General features: G+C 43.5%; 1 protein-coding gene across 2 annotated transcripts in view; it reads right to left on the bottom strand.

The window, feature by feature from the left end:
• CACNA1C (calcium voltage-gated channel subunit alpha1 C) overlaps positions 1-24,255 on the bottom strand; it is a 493,329-nt gene that overhangs the window by 66,705 nt on the left and 402,369 nt on the right. The window contains exons 20-30 of one of the 2 annotated variants that reach the window (XM_086610632.1): positions 19,969-20,101; positions 18,089-18,218; positions 14,370-14,429; positions 10,681-10,787; positions 9,090-9,177; positions 7,860-7,967; positions 7,116-7,168; positions 6,863-7,009; positions 6,093-6,294; positions 5,485-5,643; positions 3,288-3,398 (exon numbers count right to left, since the gene is read on the bottom strand). In XM_086610632.1, coding sequence (XP_086466758.1) covers positions 3,288-3,398; positions 5,485-5,643; positions 6,093-6,294; positions 6,863-7,009; positions 7,116-7,168; positions 7,860-7,967; positions 9,090-9,177; positions 10,681-10,787; positions 14,370-14,429; positions 18,089-18,218; positions 19,969-20,101 — 1,298 coding nt within the window. Of the gene's footprint in view, positions 1-3,287; positions 3,399-5,484; positions 5,644-6,092; positions 6,295-6,862; positions 7,010-7,115; positions 7,169-7,859; positions 7,968-9,089; positions 9,178-10,680; positions 10,788-14,173; positions 14,234-14,369; positions 14,430-18,088; positions 18,219-19,968; positions 20,102-24,255 lie in introns of both variants that reach the window. The other variant, XM_086610633.1, reaches the window with a different exon arrangement.

Here is a 24,255-nt window from a genome sequence, read left to right as displayed (position 1 = left end):
TGTGATCCTCTGTTTCTGCTGCAGACCATCCGTTCCAAGGTGCCTTTAGGAAGTGACTGTGCAATGGAGAGCTCTGTGGTGGCTGTTTCAGACTTACAAGTCAGTTCCTGCACTGCTTGCTGCAGTAGAGGGTCAGCTGTAGCACCCACTGCCGGGTTAAGCATCACAAAACTGGAGAAAACAGTGATTTTTTTTTTTGCCAGCTTTGGTTCTGTGCTCAGTTCTCTTCTGCCACGTTCTCCTGGGGTTTGTTGCTAAGGTGGGGACACAACACCTTCAGCTTCCCAAGTTTACTGCTTTCTTGTTGTCAGTCAGAAAGCTTGCAGCTCCCTCATTTAGGGTACTCTTTGGATAGAAAAGAGTGATGTTTGGGCTCAAACTGAAAATGAGGCAAAGCAGCTTAAACAAAGGCCGATTTGTGTTTTACTGCCCTGGAAACAGCAGCCAAACCTGTCTTCAGTGAAGCTCTCATGAGCATTTCAGCTTGCCATTCATATCTGGGAAACACCAATATCACTTAGCATCTCGTTTCTTTGTCAGGGGGACCTGTTTGCTTAGAGAGGAGTGGATGATGGCTGTGCTGTAGTGATGCTCTCCCAGGTGACAATGACATCCTTTTGGATTTTTCCAGCTGGTGTTTCTGGGGACAACCTCCATCTGCAAATGTGTGATTTGCACGGCATGACAGGAGGACGCAAGGTCTGGCCAAGCAGAGGGCTGAGCTAACAAACTCCTCCACGCCGGGACACTCACGTATCAGAAGAGATTCTAGGCAAGTTCAGCTTCAATCCCAATGTGCAACCTAAAGAGAAGCAGGCTGTGCTTCTCACTGTTGGTCCACAACAGTCCAAATGGTCAGCTGGGAGAGAGGGTCTCCTTCTTTGGAGAACAGGTTGAGCCAGTATGGAGCAGGGAATGGAGGCTGCAGGCCAAACCCTTGTGCTGAACAGATAATGACAAGTTACACAAGGAATTTTGATGTTTCCAAACTTGAGTCACAGAACTGGTACTCAACATAATCCCCTGTGAATACACCACTGGAGGCAAGTCTTTTTGCTGTATTAGTTGTTTTCACAAGTTAATTCTTGTTTTTCCTCCTTGTAAATCCTGTGGTTCCATTTTCTAAAAAGGTGTTTATTTTCCTGAAGGTATTTAATTCTAATAGCGGTTTAAGAGTTAGTACTATTTTTGGCATACAGGCCAGACTAGTATTTGAAACAGATTTATTCTTTTCCCTGGCTGTTCTTTTGGGATTGGCAGGACCTAACGTAGAGGTTGTTGTCTGATCTTTAGCTGAGAAGACTCTGTTGCTGCTCCACTACTCTAGTCATGAGGAAAACTTTTATATTCTCACTTTTATTGAAGTGTAGTAGCTGGGGATTTAGTTTGGAAATTACAGAATCATGGAAAATTGGGCTGAGAGGGACCACACGAGATGGTCTTGTCCATTCCCCTGTCCCAAGGCAGATCATACATTCCTAACTGTTTCTAATGAAAGGTTCCCCTAACCTAATCTTAAAACCTCAAATTACAGAGATTCCATAGTCTCTTTAGGCAATCTGATCCAATGTTTTGCTATCCAGAGGATACATGTTTACCTTCAGTCGATTTTGTTTATACTTTGCTGCGCAGCAAAACTTGAAAAGGAGATTGAACACAGGAAAGTAAGACGCAGGAAATAGAAAGGACTTCCAATATCATCAAGTCCAGTTCCTTACTGTTGGAGGCAACCATGCCAGGTAAAGCCTTGCTTGTATATGTACAGAGCTCAGTATGTGAACTGGCTGAGCTTTTTCCCTCTATGCTCAGAACAAATTCTGTTAAGAACATCATCTTTCTCAAAGTTAAACTCCTGTAAAGTAGAACCATTCAATCAGAAGAACATTACAAAGCCTATGAGATACACTTCTGGGTATACAATATGCAGGTATTATTTTTACAAAGTGTCAGAAGATTTGCTTGCTAATAGACATGGCAGAATCTCAAAAGTGAAAGGTAGATTGCTCCTGAAAATTACAATCCCTTCTGAAACAGATGATGATACTTCTAAATTTCTCCAGACAGTGTTTGAGATCTCAGAAAAAAAGTTGTTCAACAGGACTGTGCAAGATGCTCCTAACTTTCAGGAGAACTACATCTAAGAAAGGATAGTGATATTGGACTCAGGAAAAAAACTAAAATCGTGACTCTTCTTAGAAGAAGTCCTAGAAAGTGTGGAAGAAGGAGAGAGGGGCTGGGTGGGAGCAAAGTCAACACAGAGTTTACAAGAAAATGACCAAATTAAGTAGAATTGGAGAGCAAAGTTTCTGAGCTGAGGACAAAGAAGATGTTAGGTTAGAGACGGCAGGAGCTCTTAACTTCATGATCCCCTAAGTGTTTAACATGAAGGACAAACATGATTGTCAGACATGACTGTTCTCATCTTTACCAATGTCATAACTGATGCTTCAGACAGTATTTGCCAATCCCAATGTATCAAGGTATCCTTCAAGATACAACCTCCTGTATGAAGGTATCACCGAAGATACGAAATGGCATGAGGTACCTGTGCTTCTGTATCTGGATTCCACTCCTTAAGGCACACTACTGAATTTAAATCCCAAAGAAGAAAGCCTTGTGTAATCTTAAACTATGTGAGGTCAGAATCTTTGTCCTTGCCTTGCAACAGCTGTGCCAACTTAGTTGGAAGAGCTTGTAGACTATAATCACACCCCATGGTGCAGCTGTACTAGCAGAATGCCATGGCCCAATGGACAGGACAATACTTTCAGACAGGACCTGCTGGGGTATTGAATATTATCAATGAAGTCTTCAATTCAAAACTAAAGTGATCCAAACTATCATTAAGATGTAGCCCTCACAGAAGAGACTTTTTTTTCCAAAGCTCATAGCTCAAAATGAGTCATCCTTGATTAACTTTGCTTGGGCCAGGAGACTAATCATGGGATGCTATTTTTAATTTATTTAAGGAAAGTCAGAGAGAGGATTAGAATAACATTCAGAATGGAAAACACGTTATAGCCTTAAGATAGTGTCACTATTATAACAACAAAAACAGAAAACTAGGAACCTTCTCTATTAGCAGGTGTTGTTTTTTTTTAGTGTCTACTCTCCCATGAAAAAGTTATTAAATATACGTGAGACTCCAATCCAGAGAGCAACTGTCCAGCTCAGTTATTGGTGGGGTAACAGATCAGAAAGTTTTACCTCCTCCTTCTCCTCACAGCTGCCCCGCACACATGCACACACACACAGAGGCCAGGAAACTCTACGCCTAGAGCACCTACCTTGGGTTTGAAGGCGATTAATTTCAGGACCATCTCAACAGTGAAGAGGCCAGTGAAGAGCATGTTGAGGATATTCATGGCTTCCTTGAACATGCAGCTCTGCCCGTAGTGCTGAAAAAGAGCATCCCAGCAGCAGTGTGAGGAATGGACATAACAGCTGGTTAGGAATCCACAGGGCCCCTCCTGACCTCCCTTCATGCTGAGGTTCTCTAAAGTAAATCTCAGAATGCTCTATTTTTTTCAATTTTGAATTCCCATCTCCCTTCACACATAAGCATTTCCGTACCTCTAGCCATTTTTGTCATCTGGGTCTGGATCTCCTATTTTTTTTAAAACAATCTTTTTGAGTGAGGGTTACCAAAATCACATTCTTCATTCCAGTTGAGGGCTCGTTATAAATTTGCATAACGGTACAAGGCAGTTCCCAATCGTGTTTGTTATCCTTCCATAACACTTGGATTACTTTTTTGTTTGATTGCTACTGCACAGTGAATATGGTTTCACTGAGCTGTTCATAATGATACCACGCCATTCCCCAAGTAATTACACTTAATTCAGGATTCTATAAAGTACATGAGCAGCCCAAATCATGTCTTTCCAATATGCATTATCTTGCATTTGTCAACTCTGAATTAAATTTGCAATCATGCTGCCCATTCACTTAACTTTATTAAGATCTTATGAAGTTACTCTCTCTCTCTTCTATTGATTAATTCAAATAGTGTCTTCTGCAAATGTTGCCACCTCACTCTTCATATCCCTATTTCTAGCTCATTACACTCGAGACTGATTGCACTGCCTTATTCTAAGGTCATCTTCCAGTTCATATTATAAGACCCCATCTGTAGTTGCTTAACTTTGGTAAACGTTAACCAGCTGGGATGAATGTTCATATTCTGCATTTGCACAGGGTGACTTATTTACAGCAGTTTCAGTCAAAACAATTCAGCTGCAGCTGAAAGCCAGGCCAGGGAAAAATATGTCGTTACGGGGTTTTCAAAATTTCTCGTAACATTTTCCTTGAAAGACTCTAGTACCTGCAGGAGTCTGCTTAAAAACTTGGAATTTTACTGGAATGTGGCTTTTGTGTTTGCTGTCCCTTACATTCTTTGACCCAAATCTAGCCACAGCATAAGCCTTTGAAAACTGTACTTTTCTCGAGATGGACATAGACTTCCTAGAATCTCTAGAGATGCTGTACTGCCTGTGAGCTCACAAATATCTCACGGCTTCTAGCTCTACCTGCCCTGGGTGTGCACCATTGTCAGAGCAATTGAGCACACTTCAAAGCTCCAGAGCGAACAAAATAGTCCCCCTCTATTGCTTCATGACAGCGGGGCAGTAGATAATTCAGCTGAGAGCAGGGCACTTCCTTGTGTTCGTGCTACGTTGTTCTGATGGTACCTCAGGCAAGACAGCAGAGGAAGACAGCAAGACTTTTGAGTGGAGACGGGAAAGAGCTAGACCAGATGAAGGAAAATTAGGGAGGTCAAAGAATCTGGTGAGATTAGACTGGAGACGGTGAGAGAAAATAAGGTGAAAATTGACTGAATATAGACTTAGACTGTTAATGAGTGATAGGAAACTGAGGCTAGTTTTGAGGGGAGGCTGGGAGTGGGGCAGACTGGGATTGATCTAGTGCAAAATGTAGTGGTGAGCTGCTTAGGGCCAAAAGAGAAGTTGGTGTAGGAGTGCATGGGGAGTTGGACTCACAGTGAGGGATAAACTAGAGAAGGGAACAAAGTGTAGCAGGCAATCAAATGGGAAGGGCAGGGAGAGACTGGAAGGGAGGTCTGTGCAGGGGTAACTGCAACTGGGAATCTCTGTAGTGAGGAGACGAGAAGGACTGGTTGAGGAGTGGGGATCTGGACTGTCTGGGCCACAGACCAGAGAAAAGAGTTCAGAGACTGACTGGGTGAGGAGGAAGGATGGGTTTTAGGTAGGAGAGTGACAGGCAGACTAGCTCTTAAGCATATAAAGAGTGTAGAAGAGAATGGGGCTTGAGTGGCAAAGGAAACTGGGATTGCAGAAATGGGCTTAGCAGGTGGAGTCTGAGCCTGACTGAAAATGAAAAGAAGGTGAGGGAGGCCCTGGGCAGAGACGGACGTGGTTTGAAGGTGAAAGTAGGTTTCACCTTGGCCATTTCTACATTTTCCCCATCGAAGTCTAATAATTCATCACATGCTTGCTTACTTACTTGCATGGCCAGGCAGATGGTGTTCAGCAGGATCAGAACGAACATCAGGTATTCAAAATAGGTGGAGTTGACCACATACCAAACTTTGTACTGGTACTGGTTTTTAGGGATGTATCTCCGTAGAGGCCGGGCCTTCAGGGCATATTCTACACACTGGCGCTGTGAAAGAGGCAAGGTAGATTTAAAAATCAAAACCAAAACACAGGGTTAGTCAGCTACCTCCAAAGATAATAAAACCACAACATGTTTCAAGTTTTTTACAGAAATGAAAATGCTTGGTAGAATTTCTTTTAGGTCGCAACCTGAATGTGTATATTCTACCTGTTGAAGAGTTCTATATGCATTTACTTTGGCCAGACAACACTGTCATGCTCATCTAATCTCAGCAAACCAAATGGTATAGGACATATTTTTAAGTAAATGTTCCTTGAGTGAATTTTACAGCAAGATTTTTTTTTATCTGACTCCTGAAAGATGGCAGTGAAGCCACCTTAGTGTTTTATCTTGTTGGCAATCTTCACATGTTCCTCTCTGTATGTATTTCTCTCTTAAACGCTTATTCTCAATGTATTTTCTACCTTTAGTGGCAACAAGTTGTTGTAAATTACCTGGTTTTTGTCCAGCTCACAGTTCTTGTACTCTTGTTCTCCTTGTTCCTGAAATGTGACGATGACGAAACCAACGAAGATGTTCATCATGAAGAAAGCAATGATGATGATGTAGATAATAAAGAAGATGGAGATCTCAACCCTGTGATTATAGATGGGTCCCACATCCTCCATGTGGGAATCAATGGACCTATACAGCAACCTGAAAGCAAACAGGAGCCCAATGCAGAGAAAATCTGCAACTGCCTTGAGGCCTTATAGGTGATGCTATAAAGTTTAACTTTGTGATTTTCTTCTACTTGTATCAAAGTTACTTCACTCACAGCTGCGCAGACTTGCACTGATCTGAGCACAAACTCTTGCAAAAGAGAAGATTTGGCTCTTACTAACTTTACACATTTGAACCTGTTCAGGGGTGAAATGTTTTCATAGTTGAACAATTAAAACTTAAACCAAAAGCACGCCCTTCAGTTAACAGAAGACAGGAGAGCCTGTGTTGCGAACTGAGTTTTGTGAGAAAAGTTTGCAAGTAGAGGAACAGCAATTCCTGCAGGCCCTGAGGAATTTACAAAGCACATAACACTACAATGACTGCTGCTACTATTGCTACTGTTGTACGATTGTTGTACTGTACAAGCAACTAAAGCTGTTTAATGCTTTAGACTTATTTAAACACTTAGAGTGCAAAAGACTAAGCTCTACGTTTGAATTTACTCTTTTGAAATGAATGAGGACATTGCCAGTGTTGCACTGGCCCAAGGAGCACTCACTCTGGCCAGCCCTCAAAGGTTGAGACAGTGAAGAGGGCCATCATGGCAGTCAAGACGTTGTCAAAGTCAAACTTGCTGTTCTCCCAGCTCCGGGGCTGTATCATTGGCTGGTTGACCTCACCGTCTTTGTACGTAATGTAGTACCCTCTGTGCATGGAGAGAAGAGAAGAACATGGCAGAACTGCACCTCCAGGACCAGGCCCTGGGAGTGGGTGGCCAGTGAAGGACGCTGAGTGAGAAAGGTCAGACTCACCTGCATTCTGCTGCTGTCTGCTTGGAGCTATCGGTGCAGCTGTACAGCTTGCCCTTGAAAAGGAAGAAAGAGGAATGAAGCTTCCTTTCCTGACAGTGCAAGGGTTAGGACAGATCACGTAGCAAGGAGAACGCATTTACTACTTGATTAACCAACTATAAGTGTGTTTACATGCTCTTTTGTGGCTAGATGTGTGCAAACTGGATTGAGAGTTGCCTGCATCTGGGTAGTCCAGAGCTTTCATTTGCTTGCACGGTACTTTTATGTGTATGTCCTGAGGTGCAGACCACTGAGTGCTGCAGAACATTAGCTGTCAGAAGGGCGGTGAAGGGCAAAGAAATAAAAGCAGACGTAAAGAAGTGAATGAATAACCTCCTACGATTATTTGGCATGCCCCTTCCTCTACAAGATGAGAGGTAGACAGTCTGCAAGTATCAATCCTTTCGAACAGCCCCCTTCACTTCCCTGGCACTAAGTCATGCCACGAGCTATTTAGGGAAGAAGAAAGTTACTGATGATTTTTTACCATTACGGATGAAGGGCAGGAGTTCTGAATATGCCTGGTCCAGTCTTGGGGAACTCCTGGTAGCAGGAGCCCAGGTAACACTGACAATGCTCCAAATGTTTTGTCTTTCCCACAGAAGACTCCATCTCCCCTTCCTCAGGCTTCTTCATGCTATTTTTCTTTCCACCCCAAAATACAGCTCAGTGCCATGGATGAACGAATGGGCTCAATGGTTTTACCTTAAACAACTGAACTCCAATGCAGGCAAACATGAACTGCAGCAAAGTGGTGACAATCACAATGTTTCCAATGGTTCGGATGGCGACAAACACACACTGGACCACATGCTGCAAATGGAAGATAGGAACAAAAGTAACTTGCAGGATTGTTCTGAGCTGCTCTGGCTAAGGGAGAAGCCCAAGACTAGAAATACAAATAAAAGATTTTCATTTAACTATTGTCCATTAAGTAGTGTCTCAGGAAAGGGGAGAGAAGACCAACTTGTTACGTTCCTCACTGTACTCTTAGGAGCAGAAAGAAAAGGATAGGAAAATACCAGAGCTCAGCTCTCTGAAACTTCCAGCAGCACCAACTTAAATAGTTGGGCACCCACCAGCCCACAGAGGAGTTTCTCTAATAAAACAAGGCTGTGTTAAAACAGGTTTGTAAGTCCATCTGTAACCCTCGTAAACTACCACAATTAACCTTAGTGGTGATGCTGGGGCCACTCGGCTGGAAAGCAGCTTGGCAGAAAAGGACCTGAGGATCCTGGTGGACACCGAGTTGAACATGAGCCTTCGCTGCAAAGAAGGTGAATTGTATCCTGGGCTGCATTAGGCAAAGTACTTCCAGCAGATTGAGGGAGGTGATCCTTCCACTCTACTCAGCACTAGTGAGGCTGCACCTGGAGTACTGTGTGCACTTCTGGGCTCCTCAGTACAAGAAAGTCAAGGGAGTCCAGTGAAGGACCACAAAGATGATTAAAGGACTGGAGCATCCCTCCCGTGAGGAAAGGCTGAGAGATCTGGGACTGTTTAGTCTAGAAAAGAGAAGGCTCAAGGGAATCTTGTTAATGTATATAAATACGAAGGGAGAATGCAAAGAAGACAGATCCAAGCTCTTTTCAGTGGTGCCCATCGACAGGACAAGAGGCAATGGGCACAAACTGAAACACTGGGAAACACTTTTTTACTGTGAGGGTGACTGAGCATTGGAACAGGTTGCCTGGAGAGGTTGTGGTGTCTCCCTCCTTGGAGATATTCAAAAGCCATCTGGGCATGGTCCTGGGCAACCTGCTTTCGGTGGCCCTGCTTGAGCAGAGTTGTTGGACAAGACAACTTCCAGACATTCCTTCCAACCTCAACCATCCTGTGATTCTGCTGAAATACTACTTGAACCATTGCAAAAGTCCTTGTAGCTTGAAATATCTTGAATTTATAGTTTACAGAATGCATTGGGAGTCTTCTAACCTTTAGTCCTTTGGCTCTGTTGATGGCCCTCAGTGGTCTAAGCACTCGCAGAACACGCAGGATCTTCACCACGTTGATGGCACTGGACCTGAAGGAAAACATTGGAAGGTTTGAGAGATACAGCAAGACGGGGGTGTGCTGCAAGGGCAGATGGAATTCACCCACTCTCCTTTGAAATCCTACATTGCCTTAGACTGCTTAGGATAGTTAGAGAGTCAACTCTTTGCTATGGTGCTTCAGGGGTAAGGAAACCACTCTCTGATGTTATCTTCACAGGTCTTGCCTCCTGCTCTGGGCAGGCTCAGTATACATCCTCCTGGCTTTCACCATCCCTGCTGTATTAACAAAGAGAATGGAACATGGGCAGGGTATGCTTTTTTAAGCAGGGCAAGCTGCCAAATACCCTGTAGATGTCTAACAGAAATTGTGCCAAGATGTAGTCATCACAAGATATTTTCAGATAAGGCTCAAAGAAGCACTCTACTGAAATATTCATAGACGAGTGGAAACTCCAGATGACTCCAGCTTTAAAGGTATACCATCCACCTGGAGTTTGATCCTGCAGTATGCTTGGCCTCTGATCCTGCAAATCAATTCAGTGTGTACAGAAATTGGAGGATGTGGAAACTCCCACTGAATTGATTAGGACAACTTGCGTACTTAATTTTAAGTACTGAACACAGCTATCTACTACAACAAAGCTCTCTGCGTATTCCAAGACCAAAACCCTGGCTGAGAATCTTCTCCGTGCTGTGTGACATCAGGCCCTCCTACTGATTTTGGGAACAGTTTTTTTGCTAACGTATTAAGGGTCTAGTTAGGTCTGTAAGAAAGAAACAGCAGGTCAAAACAAGCACTGTGCCATTCTTAAGACCTTGACTGAAAACCCAGCGGACCTGACAAATCCCTCGGCTTGACTTAGCTCTGGAACATGACATATGTGAGCTGCTAACCTGTAATGGTAACGACTGGGAGCTTATTTCTTCTCAGATGTAATACTGCTTAGGAAACTCCCCATCCGATTCACAGAGTTCCACATAATCAAGTAAATCTATAAACTCATTAAGCAAATTAAGAGATCAACCAACACAAAGTGGCACAACGGAAGCAAGATCAACTGTCACTGTCACCAGTACTCTACAGATTCTCACACAGCTCTTCAAGTGCTCGATGGTCTTCCATCGACCAAGACCCACAACATCTTAGGCAGCAGCAAAACATTATCACCCCATTTTCCAAAGAGGTTATGAGAGCTCTAAGAGGGAACAGTAAGTCACTTAACTGTCCTGAACCAATACAGTGAATCAGAGATCTTGGAACAAAACTAAGTGTCCTGATTCCCAATGGACCAAGTTTCTTGTTCTCATTTGCTCTTTCTGGAAGATCGCCTCTCCAGGTCACTAGTGTAGCATTTCCAAATTATTACCTCCCCTCTTGAGGATGAATTTTAATGATCTTGAATCATCTGATAAAAATACCTCCAGGCTCATGAGAAAAACCTTACCCAGATAAGACAATGAGACTGAGGTATCACCTCCCAACCCAGCCCTATGATCCCAAAGAACCAGCCAGTTGAAAATAGCTCACTCACTGGATCCCAAAAGAGATGAGAGAAACGCTGACCACCAGCAGGTCTAAAATGTTGAAATAGTTTCTGCAGAAGGAGCCCTTATGGAGGAAAGCCCCGTACGCGGTCATCTGTAGGAAGGCACATGAAGACACAAACACACTTTGCCATTAGCATCTGTTCAGAAACCAAACCCATCTGATTCTGCTCAGAGTATATAACTGGGGAGGGGCAGTACTTCTACCACAGCAGGCAATTTACCCCCAGACCCCAAAGGAGAAGTTGAGTCCCCATTGAAAGAAAAGAGAGTGAAGAAGACAGTAAGGTGACTATGAAAGACCTAACTAGGGAAAGCCAATACTAGGTCCAGTGAGGAAAATATGCACTTTGAGTGCACGGAGTACGTAACATTTAGAACCAGCAAAGCAGCAGAACGACTGCTTGCAAAAACTACTCTTTGCAATTATACGCTTTTCCCTTTTTTCTTCAACGGCAGAGGACACTTGTGAGTATGGTGCTTGTGTGACATAAAGGCCTCTTTAGCTAAATTGAATAAAAATATAAAATAAAAAGGGCTCTTTTGTAATGTTTTTCAATGCTTAGACCAGCTGCAGTGGACAGTTAAGCTCTCTTTCCTCCATGAAGAAGAAATGCAATCCTTCAGGGATTTGATGTTTTAGAGCTAAGCTGAAACGACAGGAGGAATTCCTGCTCTCTTCAGTTTGGTTCTTCTGTTCAGCTCAATCCTATATCTCTTTTTCTACCCCTATCCAGCTTCTTCCATTTTTATTGTAGAAGAAGTTTCATTTTCCCCCTTGATTTTCCTCACAAAGCCCAAGGTAAAATTCCTTGAGACAGAGTTGTTCCTTTGTGGAGGTAATCATTATGAACATCACCCATAGATGAAGGGAAAGATTTTAGATACTTTACAAGGGACTCTCTGCCCCTTCTGGGTACAAAAGGGTATTGAATACCTGCTGGTGTTGGGCAGGATGTCACGGCTCCAGAATTGGATTAAGTGACAGTGTAAACAGAAATGAGCCTCAGCCACAATGTCAGACCTAAACAATTCTGAGCTCAGAACTTGAATTTTAGACTGAGCTCAGTTACAGAATGTGACTAAATGAGTCTGGCACGGTTAAAGAGGGTGAGGTCATTGGGGCATTGGTACCACCTACCTTAGACTCCGTGAGTGATCTAAAGTAGCTGCTTTGAAGAAACCCCATCCCCACAACTGCTAATCTCCCTCCATTACCTGGGTTAGGAAAACGGGCTTCTGAATTTGGTCCTCTGGATCTCACCTAAGTTAGATGTCTAAAGTAACTTGAAGTAGACACCATAAGATTGTTCCTCAGTGATGAGCTCTAGCGATACTCCCAGCTGAGAAGCGTGAACCAGAAATTCAAAACGGAGTTTTCTGGCTCCCGCTAACAGCTCAGGATGGCACAGCCTCCTGGTGGTTTCCAGCCATGCCTACCTGTGACAACCTTACTCAGAGGAGGGTAGAAGGGGACATGGTATATCAGATTATTTTTTTCACCAAACATCCATGACATCAGGGAACTGACTATAAATCAGTCAGACAGAACTTAGAAGGGGAGGAAGTATAAACTCTCTTCTTGGCTCAGAATTTATACTTAGAGACACATTCAATTGGGGAAAGGGGGAGGGGTTCTTGCCATAACAAAGGTGGTAAAGATGCCCTTTACTTGTTGGATTTTGTATGGCAATCTTGAAAGAAAGGAGACACCATTGAAATCAGGAGGGGAAGCTCTGCTGAGTTTAAGTTCTATGCAAACTCTAGTTGTCTCAAGCCTGTTGAGAGATTCTGTTATCTCAGAAGAGACTCTCAAAGGTATATAATCTATGTCAGCCTCCCATCTGGGGCATTGAATTCTAGGATGCCAATTAATGTCACCTTGCTAACATTGGTGTCATCAGCCACATAAGGGCAGACGAGGCTTTTCTTCTGCAGCCTTGAACATCCTGTGGCCATTTATTCTTTTGTTTCTTACTGTTGACACTAACTCTGCTGTTGTGCAAAACATCGTGCTCAGTGCAAGGCAGCAAAGAAACACGCCCTGAGAAACCCAGCAAGTTGGGAAGCAGGAACTGGCAGCAGGAGAACAGAAGAATTTCTTAAACATTTGTAGTCCTTGCACTCCTCTCCCACTCGAACCCAGATACTATCCAGGAGTGTTGACATAAATCCACTGGAGTTATCAGGACATGGGGAAGGCTCAGGTACTACGCAGCATGCCAGCAATACGCTGATGGGTTGGCTTAAGTTCTGCTTCCACTGAAGTCATTAGGAGTGTTACCATTTCCTTCAGTGGCAGCAGAATTAGTAATTATGAGTTCAAACAGGTGCCTTGAACTACGGTTTTATTTTTAAACGTTGCTGCTGAGATGTTTTCCTTTTTTTTGGCAGGCCTTTTTGATCAGCCGTTTGGTGCGTGCGCGCTCAGATTTATCGTGCGAGCACAGATGCACGCTGCACACGAGTGTAATACGGACACCTCTTTGGAGAACATGATGGCTTTGGTGATTTTAAGTCACATCAAAAAGGATGTTTCTCTACAAAAATACGCAGAGGCCACCCTGCTTGCCAGCCTCCAGTACGGATACTGTTATTAGGGTCTTGAGCTGTAAGATGTGAGCAGCTCGAAGGTACTGCCTGCCAGCACTCGGAACCAGCTTGCTGAGAAAAAAACCAAGCTGCCAAGTGAACCTAGCATTTAGAAAGCCAGAACTTTGCTCAATTACTGTTATTTAAGTTATTAGCCTATCAATTTGGGAAAATTAGAGTTAAGAACAAGGCAGCCTATTTTTATTTTCTTCCACGCTAAACCATTCTCCCGCACATTTCCCTCGGCATAGAGCGCGTTCCCGGGAAACGGGAAGCCACGTTTCAAACAGGTGATGCAGCAATTTTCATGTGCAGCTACAGTCCTTGGTGTTTCAGTGATTTGTACTCTCAGTTACCTCTCCATGCCCCAAAAATTGAGCTTCTGCACTGCGCTCCCTGTCTCCTCCTTGACTGTGCACTCTTTAACCTTACAGAAGTCATTGGCCACCCTCTGGCCCGGCCTCATGACTTGTGCAGAAAGGAGATCTTCTCTCTGGGTTGCAGCATGTGTAAGAGGAGGTGTATGTGCTCAGGGTTCCTTGCACAGCAAACAAATCCTGTTTTGGAAAGACTGGCCAGGGTAGAGAGAGAAATTTACAGGGTGATGGCCTTTTTCTTAGTTCCCTCTTACTCTTCCCAACAGGATCATACTTTCATTGTGATTCCCCTAAAAAGCACTGCTTTGATACAGGCCCTGAATTACAAGTTTGAACATCAAAATTTCACAGAAGACTTTTTAAGCAACTACCAAAACAACGAAATCAAAAGATAAACAATTCTTTGTGTAGAGATAGTAACAGAATAAAAAAAAAAAAAAAAAAGAGAGCGATAGAGAGCAAGAAAGAAAGAAAGAAAGGAGAAAACGAGTGTATTGCTCAGATTGGTTACCTTAAGAATAATTTCTAATGTAAAGATACTAGTGAAGACATAGTCTGCATTGCCTAGGATCTGAAAAATAAGCACAATTGGGTTAGTGGTACTGAGCGTGACCCAGGAACAAACAGGCGTGTGTGTTAGCAACAGATAGTGGCAGAAAACTAGTAAGCTGGTGAACAAGTAACAGGAGAGAAGATGGGCACTTTACCTTCAGAGCAATTTCAATGGTGAAAATGACAGTAAAAACTATATCAAAATAAAAGAGAATCTGCAAAAACAAAAGGGAATAGGAGCGGGGAGGGTAGATCAGTGACCGGTCACTCAAATGGGAAATCACAGTTCAAAATCAAATGCCTTTTAACAAGGGAACAAGGAGGGCTGTACAGGAAATGGTTTTGTAACGACGTCCTGTTGAATGTGGTGAAGGTCCTGGCACACAGGACAAGAAGCACATCACATGAAGTCTTTTCTGAGTTACAACCCCATGAGGGCTTTACAGCTTTTTGGCTGCGTTGTAGGATTTTCTTTTAGTTTTCTTCTTTTTTTTTTTTTTCCTTTTAAATTTGATACAGAACAGATGATTCATGGGTTTTCCCAAATAGACTTCCAAACTGAGAAATACAAGGACCTCTGGGCTCTCAGTGAGATCCCTTCTTATTAAATTCTGTTTAAGCTTGTTCTGTGCCTCTCGCACAGGAAGAAAAGCAAACTGCAAATCCATGTTCTAGCTATTTTTTTTCTCTATCCTGACTTGCCCTGGGTTAGGACGAATAACAAAAACTGCCAATTGAACAAAATTCCATCTTTTGTATTGCAACCATAATTTGGTCATGTGCTAAAGGTGCCTAACTTAGATCTTGCATCTTTCTGTTGGCATCCTGGATAACAGGCAAGCTGAAACACTCATCAATCCCATGGGGATACTGGTGGCCTGCATAGAAGACCACAAAAAGTGGCTCTAGAGTATCACAGAAGGCAACAGCAAGTCTGGAAGTGTAAAGTGATTTTCAAAGTTACAGCGTCGAGGATGGAAACGTCTTTCCCTGCTGATCAGTTGACATCCCATAAAAGCAAATGGGAAATTTCTCATGGACTAATGGGACTAGAATTGAATGCTCTCTGTTTCCAATATCCCAAGCCTTTTGAGTGTGATCTGCACTACAAATGGTGAAAATCAATAGTATCATATGCTCAGTTTACTGTTGTTTTAGCTTAATCAAGTTCTAAACTGGAAGGCCAATGTATGGAAGCTGTAGAAAACGGACTGTTTGTGAAATTTAAACAACGTTTACTGCTAAACCACTGCTGTACATACAGCAGTAAACTGTCCTCTCCCATCCCACAGGTGTTTTTTGTATCTCAATTCCCATACCCTAACTCAAATGTATAGGTGGCTAGATTCTTACAGCTTGGTATGCCATGGGCAGTGGGGTACTGCAAGCTACAGGGTTATTTTAGACTGCACTGTTTAAGCATGATCCAAATCTGGACTAATTTGCAGACACTGAATGTCAAGTGGGGGAATGTATCACTTAACTGCCCCTGTGTAACTTAAAGTCCTTCAGGTCACGGCTCAATTTTTGGCCCCAAGTTGTTCTCACTCCTTCAAGGCTGTCTTGGGCTCTATCAGATTTTGCAACTTAGAGAATTAAAAAAGGGACTTTTCAAGGATGGACAGATCTCAATTGCATCCTATATTAATTTACACACATTATAACTGGAAATGTCTCCTTGCATTGCTGCCTTGTAGGTCCTGACATTGGGTTATTATATTAATGGAAAAATTTTATAATCAATGGGCCAGATTCATGGGCACTCTCAGGCTGCTTTGCATGACTCCACCAACATAAAGCAGCCATAAACTTGATTAAAGTGGATGATTAAGCTGTACCTGCAGCTGCTTTACATCACCAGAGCACTGCAAAGCAGCTAGAGCTGGTGAATCTGGCCCCAAAGCCGCAGCTAGTAAAGACATCTCTTAGAGATGAAACCATGCCTGATGAAAATGATCACTGCTCCACCTGTGCAGGCAGTACCACTTACCAGCAGAGAAATTTATTATTATCTAAATATGAATTTACTCTAGAATATATTAAAACGAACGAGCACCTTGCTCAGGTGCAAGCAGGAGAACACTGTGAGCACGTAAAGTCTTAGAACTTCCTTGGGCTTTAAAGGCTGTTTGATCAAACTGGGGAGGCACTTCCAAAAACTTGCTGCCTGAGCCTTGTGTGACACAAGAAAGATGCAGCCACTAGCCCACCCTGGGATAGAAACAGTGTCCAAACCGCTTCACTAGCCCTCGCTGAAGGAGGTTCTCTCCATTCCTGTCTTCCTGCTCTGGGGCAGTCTGTGTCCTTGAGCAGAAGTTAATGCCTGGTTATGTTGTCCCAGAGGGAAGGTAGAGGCAGTCAGTTTGCTTTCAGCTTGCTTGCTTTCCTGCCCAGACCTCTGTGTGGGCACAGGGCAGGACACAATCCTACTGTTCTACTGTCAAAGTGCAATGGCAAGGCAACATTGACTGTTCTACTGTCAATGTGCAAAACCACATCTGCAACCCAAACATCTTGTCAGTGTCCCCTTGTATGATACATTTTAAACATCTGTACCTGCAAAAATTAAACACAGATTTTCATGCAACATCAGTGGCTTCAAATACAGAAGACAAAACTTTACCCCAAACCTTCAGCGCTTTCATCCAGGACAACCAGCTTTGACTACTTTTTTTTCTCATTTAAATCAGTCTGCTGCAGAGTCTGTGGCAGCTTCTGTGGCATGTCAGAAACCCATATGCCAGCTGACATCACGCTGCAGCACTAACACATGTTGACATCATCCATCCCTACACGGTGGGCACATTCAGCTGTTCACAAGTGGGTCACTGGTGGCACAGGTTTGACTCTACTATCTGGTACCCTCCTCCAGGACAAAATGCAAAGCGGCTTTGAGATAAGCTCAGGAATAAACCTCCTTTAACATCTTCTCTGCATGCACATATGCATTTAAATGCATGCTAAGGCCAGGGTATTTGAAGGAGGTAGAACACTGAACCTTAAATTAAGGTTTTATTATTAAACAAGAAAAATAAAAGTGTCTCACTCTTTAAGCCTAGCAAGCTCTTCCAGCAGAAAGGCACGAAAACGCCAGTGCAGACACCAGAGATCAGAAGTCTCACATATGACTGCTGACTCCTCTGATTTCTGCAATGACCCCAGATTAACAGGAACAACCACTTGCAAAGTTAAGGGAGGACTGAATGTCTCAAAAGGCTAATAAGAATGGTCAGGAAAGAAGGCAAGAACGTACCTCCGTGCCGAATGCCTTCCGCTCCTTCCCTCAAGGCTGGTGAGGAGAAGAGCACAGCATATTTTCTGAGGATTACCTCAAATTTAAGGATAGCTTGGCAGCTTGTGTTCAAATAGCCCGATTCTAACCCTGACGACACCAATTTCCCCCAGAGTGACTGCATCAAACTCAAGAATGTTACTGCAGATTTACACCAGTGTGAATGAACTGAAAAGCAGGTTCTGAGCTTTTTAATTCAAAAGAAGGCATGTGGCAGGAGAGCAGATGTTCCAAAGGGAACCTGCAAATCCCCCAAATCAGAATTATTTGCATCCCAATCAATGTTTCTGCAGCCCTTTTCTAATGCCTTCATTCCAGGGAACAATAATTTTGCTTCAGCCTCCTGTTCTTCCTTCCCCTACACACACTTCTGAAACGAACTAGAGGCCAAATTCTGCACTGACTCATGTTCCCTGCAAAACCTGATGATTTCACACACAGCCTACAAAAAGCTCAAATCAGGGAAGGGAGTCACTCCCAAAGCCTCTGATGCAGTCTTTCCTGCCTTTCCTGGCTTCGACTCATGATCTGCTTGTACCACACTTTTAATACACAGCAAGGGAAGGAGGATGGGAAGCATACTTGGTTCCTAAAGGAGAGGTGTCGGACAGGGTCCTCAGCTGCCAGGGAGATGCTGCTGAGCAAGATGAAAAATAGGATCAGGTTGGTGAAAATGTTATCGTTAACGATTCGATGGCAGTGGACACGAAACCTGCAAGAGAGAGGAGAGGCACAACTTTATCTCTCAGAGAACAGCAAGCCCTGGGAACCATTCCCCCCTCCTCTTTTGCCAGCAGGACTGGCCCTGGAGGATTGTTCTGCAGAGCAACTTCCCTCTGCCCCAGCAGCAGGGAGAAGGACGGGCCCAGGAAGCTGTGCTTGGCCCTGCTGGGTGCTGGGCAGCCTTGGCTCTCCACGTCATGCAGCGATGCACATGGAGCGATCGGCTGCCTGCAGGACGCATGCTTGGTTGATGGGTTTGCATGGAGAACAGTCGCTCCCTCCTGACAGAGCCTTTTTGTGATTTAGATGTGGTCTGAAACCTGCCAACCCACAATTATATCCCTTGCTTTCGCTCACAGAACCATCCCCCATTCGTTTGGGAGAACGGAGGAGAAACAGGCTTTGGGGTGGCCAACCTCTTTCTGAGCTGTGGCTGGAGTGTCACTGAGCAGGGACTATGGGGGATCTACCTTTCTAACAGGGCACAGATGTGGCCAAATGGATATAGGGCAGGCTAGCATTTACAAAGGCTTCTGGGAGGACATCCTGCCATGCAGGGCATCTGCTAAACATCACTGTAATATAAAGTGCTTGGTGCTCTTTGTGGGAAAATAGTAAGTAAAGAAGTAGCAGTCTCCCATCAAACACCAACCTCCTTACTGGAGACCATTATAGCACCTCCCATACCTTGGTATCAGGATATGAGGAGTTAAACCTCAAAACAGTCCAATGCATAATTCTAGAGGCACTTCATTAATCTATTTAGCTCTACTTTTGGCTGTTAAGCCTCCAAGCCCCTATTATAGCAATTTTACAGATGATTGCAGAGGTTAATTTATTTCTTTGGCAGCAACAGTGGGTGGGTGGCAAAGCTGGCATTAGAGTCCATGAGTCTCAATCATCTTCAGTCCCTCCCTGTTGCACATACCCAAGGAGGGGTGGCACAAGCCCTGCTGTGGAAAGACTGGCTCTGAATTCAGCTGTGCTTTTATAGCCCTGCCTTACTTCGGGCTGTGTTTGGAGGCCAAGTCCTCGAGGGAGATGTTAAGATACATGGTACTGCACAAATCACTGGGCAGTGAGCTCATTTCTGCACCCTTGGCAATGTATATTCCCTTGTTTCATAGCTCAGTCATCCACTCACAGCACTGGTCTCACACACCCCTGTTGGAAAGACAGGTGGGGCAATGTGAACCCACATTGCAGGAGCCCAAGGAAAGAACGGGAGAGAAGAATTATTTTTCTCAGTCTCCCCTTGGAGCTATGGACTCTCATCCTCCTCCCTTTTCTTGTATGATCGATCTTGACGCGTAGGAATGAGCAGAGACACATGAACTCCTTACTGGGAGTGGATTTGGAGCAGCCATTGGGACAGGAAGCTCCTACCTCATGCTTTATTGATTGCTTGATGGCGTGCTTGCAATTTAGACCCGAATATGTTGGGGAATTCCAATTACTGACTTGCCTCCAAGTCCTTTCTTTCCAAAGCTTTCAAGATTTGTGTCTTCAATCAGCCTTGTAGGCATCATGAACTCCCACTGAATATCATCAGAGGGCTCCCTACAGTTGTGATTTCACGAGGATTTCATACCAGGGTCTTTAAAGGAGAGACTGGTCAAAGGAGGTCTCTGGTAAGAACTGCTGGAAGGAAGCTCTGCACCATATAACCTTTGGGGCCCAGCATGAACGGGGTACCTGCTCTCCGCCTCCTTGTTCCAGCTAAGCAGTCTCTTAAATACCTGTTGTTAGGACTGAAGATGAAAAAAGCACTGGCATCAGGCATGGGCACAGCCTTTTCTTTGAGGTGCAGCTCAGACATCGGGCGAGGTCGAGGGCCGACAGGCATCTCGGGTTCTTCCTCGTCTTCCTCTGCTGTAAGAAGCATTTTTGTCTTTTAGTGAAAAACACAACCCGTTCTGGAATGCTGGGGCATTAGTCTCTGCCATAACTAGAGTTAAAAACTAAGAATTATTGAAATAGGATGGTGAACGCTTGAGGTTTCTTGTTCACTTCCTTCCTCCGAGGAAGCATTCACTGCCCAGTGCTTGCCCTGGCAGACATTGATCCAGTCTCTCTGTGAAACCATCGACAATGGTAAACCCACAATATCCTCACAACAGTCTCCTCAGATGCTTCACTGTCTCTTCCACAAAAACAGCTTCTTCTAATGACTGACAAATCTTTCTCACTATGGTCTAAATCCATTATCTATTTTCTTATTTTCCATGGACACAGAAAACAGAGAATTCCTTTCCTCTTGCAGAAGGCTTTGACATACTTGAGGACTATTATTATGCTTCTGTGAGGATTTCTGGTTCCTAGAGAAAAAAAAACAACAACAGTCCTTCCTGAGGTGCTTTGTTCCCTAGGTCTCTCATCGTTCTTGCTACTTTCCTCCAGATTATCTGCAGGATTAACCTGCAGCTGAGGTTTTACTGGCGCAGAGGAGAGTTTATAATTCCATCTTCCTATTCAAATTTCTTTCACAGGCACTTCTTTTCATTACACCCTGGCATTAATTTGCCATCAGTTTCTGATTTGCACAAAATACAGATTATTCACCTCAGAACGGCTGCCTCGCCTGTCACTGCTCCCTCTGCGTTTGTGCTGCTGACTATTCCCAAGAGTGGTACTTCAACCTCATCCTTATCAAGCTGCATCTTATGTTCTTCGGACTGTTCCTCCAGTTTATCAAGATCTGTTTTTCTCCTCTTTGTAAGGCTCTCCATGGAGCCACTGCCACATCCAGGATTGTGTCTGGATGAGCGTATGTATGCCCCAGGGCAAACATGGAGCATGGGCACTTTGACTTACATCAATCAGAAATGCTTAAAATTGTCCCCTTTCGTAATTCAGTGGGGGCAACACAGAAAAGGCAGGAACAAGGCTGAGACTCTTGAACCTGATGCCTGTGGAGCAGATGTCCAGGCATTGTGCAGATCAGTGAGCACCCTCAAGAAAAAAAAAAATTAATGCAGAGATGGGGGCTAAGTGGTGCGTGAAAGAGAACCTTCCACCTTGGAGGATTTCTTTCACCTGCTGAAGTCAGATGCTGTTTTGTAAACGACACGATAGGATTTTGCTATTTTAAAGACCCCAATACTCTCACTTAATCAGCAATACAGGAAAAAATATTTTCAGAGAGGAGCCCGACGGGTTAAACGCAACTGATGCATCTTCCAGCCAATGCAAGGGAGGAAACTATAGTTAAAAGGTTTATCTTGAGTCCATAAAGGGAGATAAATTCCAGGAAGAGCCTGTTCCTTTAGGGTGAGGTGCTGTACTTGAGCTGGTAATGGACACATCACAAAGAACAGATGAATCAGCACAGATCCTAATCCGGATGTGGAAGACAGGAGAAAAGTGGCCTTTTCAAAGCATGCCATTATCATATGCAGATAGGAGTCTTTCCTTACACTTCCAGTAGCAAGAGTTCAGCTCAAATTCACTTGATAGATTTTTGCATAAATGTTTGAGCTGGTACATCGAGTTTGTACTTTTTAAGCTGGTCTATTTTTTAACAACTCTATTTTATGTTGTAATATACTTTATAATACTCTTTCTACAGGCTGTATCAGTTAAAGAAACATTCTTTCAGAAGTACTTTTGTGCATAGCACTTGTGAAATTGGTGTTAATGTTAATGCTCATACTTATATAATATTACAGTACTTTGCACTTGCACCTTTTAACTACAGGTTTCAAAGTGGGCTGACAAAGAGCAAGGTAAACAAATTCTTTTTCTTCTTTAGCAGTCTAAAACACCAATGCCCATGATCACGTTAGATATTTGAGAATCTTACTTAAAAAGACTAGTATTCCCAGTCCCTGTTCTGTGCCTTCACTATTAGATCATTCTTCTTCTTTTACTCAGAGGAATGCTTAAAAAACCACTTTTAAGTGGGTATGGAATAACACCTCAGGAAAATGGACTCTTACTAAAAGGATCAGACCCATGAAGACCATAAAGAACATCATTCCTTTCCTCTTTTCTTGTGGCTGCCACACAGCAAGAAATATATTAATGATTCTGGCAACCACATACCTTCAGACTGGAAAACACGTTCAGTTCCTCAGTCATAGACAAAGAATAAAGTTCTAAACATTTTTCATTTAAAGTAGGGTCTAGGACACAGAAGAAAGGAAACACTGAGGCCCAAATACACAAAGAATAACATGATTACAGTCTCAGCTTGGGTCACTACCTAAGCTATCTACCCTGGAAGTGTTCAAGGCCAGGTTGGATGAGGCTTTGAGCAACCTGGTGTAGTGGAGGGTTTCCCTGCCCATGGCAGGGGGGTTGGAACTAGATGATCTTTGAGGTCCCTTCCAACTCTAACCAGTCTATGATTCTATCTGCATATAGTAACAGTAAGTTGCACAGTTGCCAGCATTCATGGAAGCAAAGGTCAACATGGTATTCACAGCTGGGCTGGGCAGCACATCAGCTGCAGTCCAACACTCGTTCTTTGACTGTTTTCTACACAAGGTATATTTGTGTTTAAAAAGTGATCCTTCTAGTCAAGCTTGCCACAAAATCATAAAGAAACAAGACTCAGAGCTGCAAAGTTCAGATCTAGTTTTGAGCTCTCCTAAAGTTCAAGGAAATTCAAATCTGCGACTGTCATCTTGAATAACGCTTCATTAAAGTGGTGATGTCCTTTGGTTGTGGAGCCATAAGCACACATAGGCTACAGTGCAGCATCAGTGAGAAATTTGATGATGAGGATTTTTTTTTTTCCACTGTACAAAGACCAGAACTCTTGTGCAAGGACATTGCTTTGCTTCAAGCTCCCATGAATCATCCCAAGGTTTTACCTTCATCTGACGTTCTGAATTCTTTGTCTGTTTCTGTACTAGACTGCAAGACTAACTCCCTGTCTTCCTATAATAAACATATCATCATCATAATCCTTCTAGTGTACACAAATCTCTGGAAGAACTAGTCTCTGCCTCCAACAAAGGGGATAGGTGCTCTGATGAGCTGCAAGTACACAGACTATTCTAGGGGCTAAGAGCAACGCTGTGTAGCAAACAGAGTCAGAAGAGGTTACTGAGAAAACTGGTTGAGGCAGTGGAAACAGATAGGAGATTGAATAAAGTAGGTTGAAAGAATAAAGCAAAAAACAAATGAAGTGACCATTTCAAATTGTTTCTGAACACAGGGTTAGGGTGAAGGATGTTTTCAGAGGATAGAATGGAACACACCCATGGAAAGGTCACAGGCATTAACAGCTTAAATAATGAACAGAAAATAGGTAGAACCAGCTGACTCCATCTAAGAAGCAATAGGATGCTTCACTCAAAGCCCAGCTGAAAGGGATCCATACGCAAGTGGGCAAGAAAAGGTATGTTCCTGGATGGGCCATGTATGGCTGCACAGCATCTCCTGCAGCACAGCTGGACTGAGCAGTAATCAGCAGGATTCTGAACTGGTCAGATGGCTATGGGGGAACTGGACGGGGGTACATGCAGGGATTGGGAAATTCTTGCTTGCTAATGTTGGGGAAAGCCTTGGAGCCTTGTTCCCCAGAACCGACTACACAAGGCAGATGTGACATGCCACATCAGCTCTGGAGAGGACCTTGGTGTTGGAGCAGAATGGAATAGTTGACTATGGTAAATCTGATCTAACAAGGGATTTACAAACTTTACTGTATCTGAGCCTTACGCTTGACTTCCATGAGCTCTGAAAGAAGTGGTCAGGTAATTTCGTGAGCTGTTAGAGATCATTTTCAGCAAAAAGCTAAGATTTTCAAAGGGTTGGAAAAGAGAAATATTAACTTCACTCTTCACAAAGACTTGATAAAAAATTCAGGGAACAGGCCTGCTTAGAAACAGCATTATACAGTGGCAAAAACCCAAGATGCTGTCCCTTTGCATTTCCAATACTTTAGGAGACAGATGAAAACCTGATCACCCACTCAAACGTTAGGTTCTGTTCAAAAGTATGCCAAGCCAGGCTTGGCACCCCAAGGCAGGTGTTAAAAGTTTTGACTCTGTTTTCTGCCCTCTAATCCTATACAT

The sequence above is a fragment of the Tauraco erythrolophus genome, chromosome 4 (assembly GCF_009769465.1).
Source record: "Tauraco erythrolophus isolate bTauEry1 chromosome 4, bTauEry1.pri, whole genome shotgun sequence".
NCBI lineage: Eukaryota > Metazoa > Chordata > Aves > Musophagiformes > Musophagidae > Tauraco > Tauraco erythrolophus.
The sequence above is the reverse complement of the archived record's forward strand: the minus strand, read 5'-3'. Positions and strand labels throughout refer to the sequence as shown.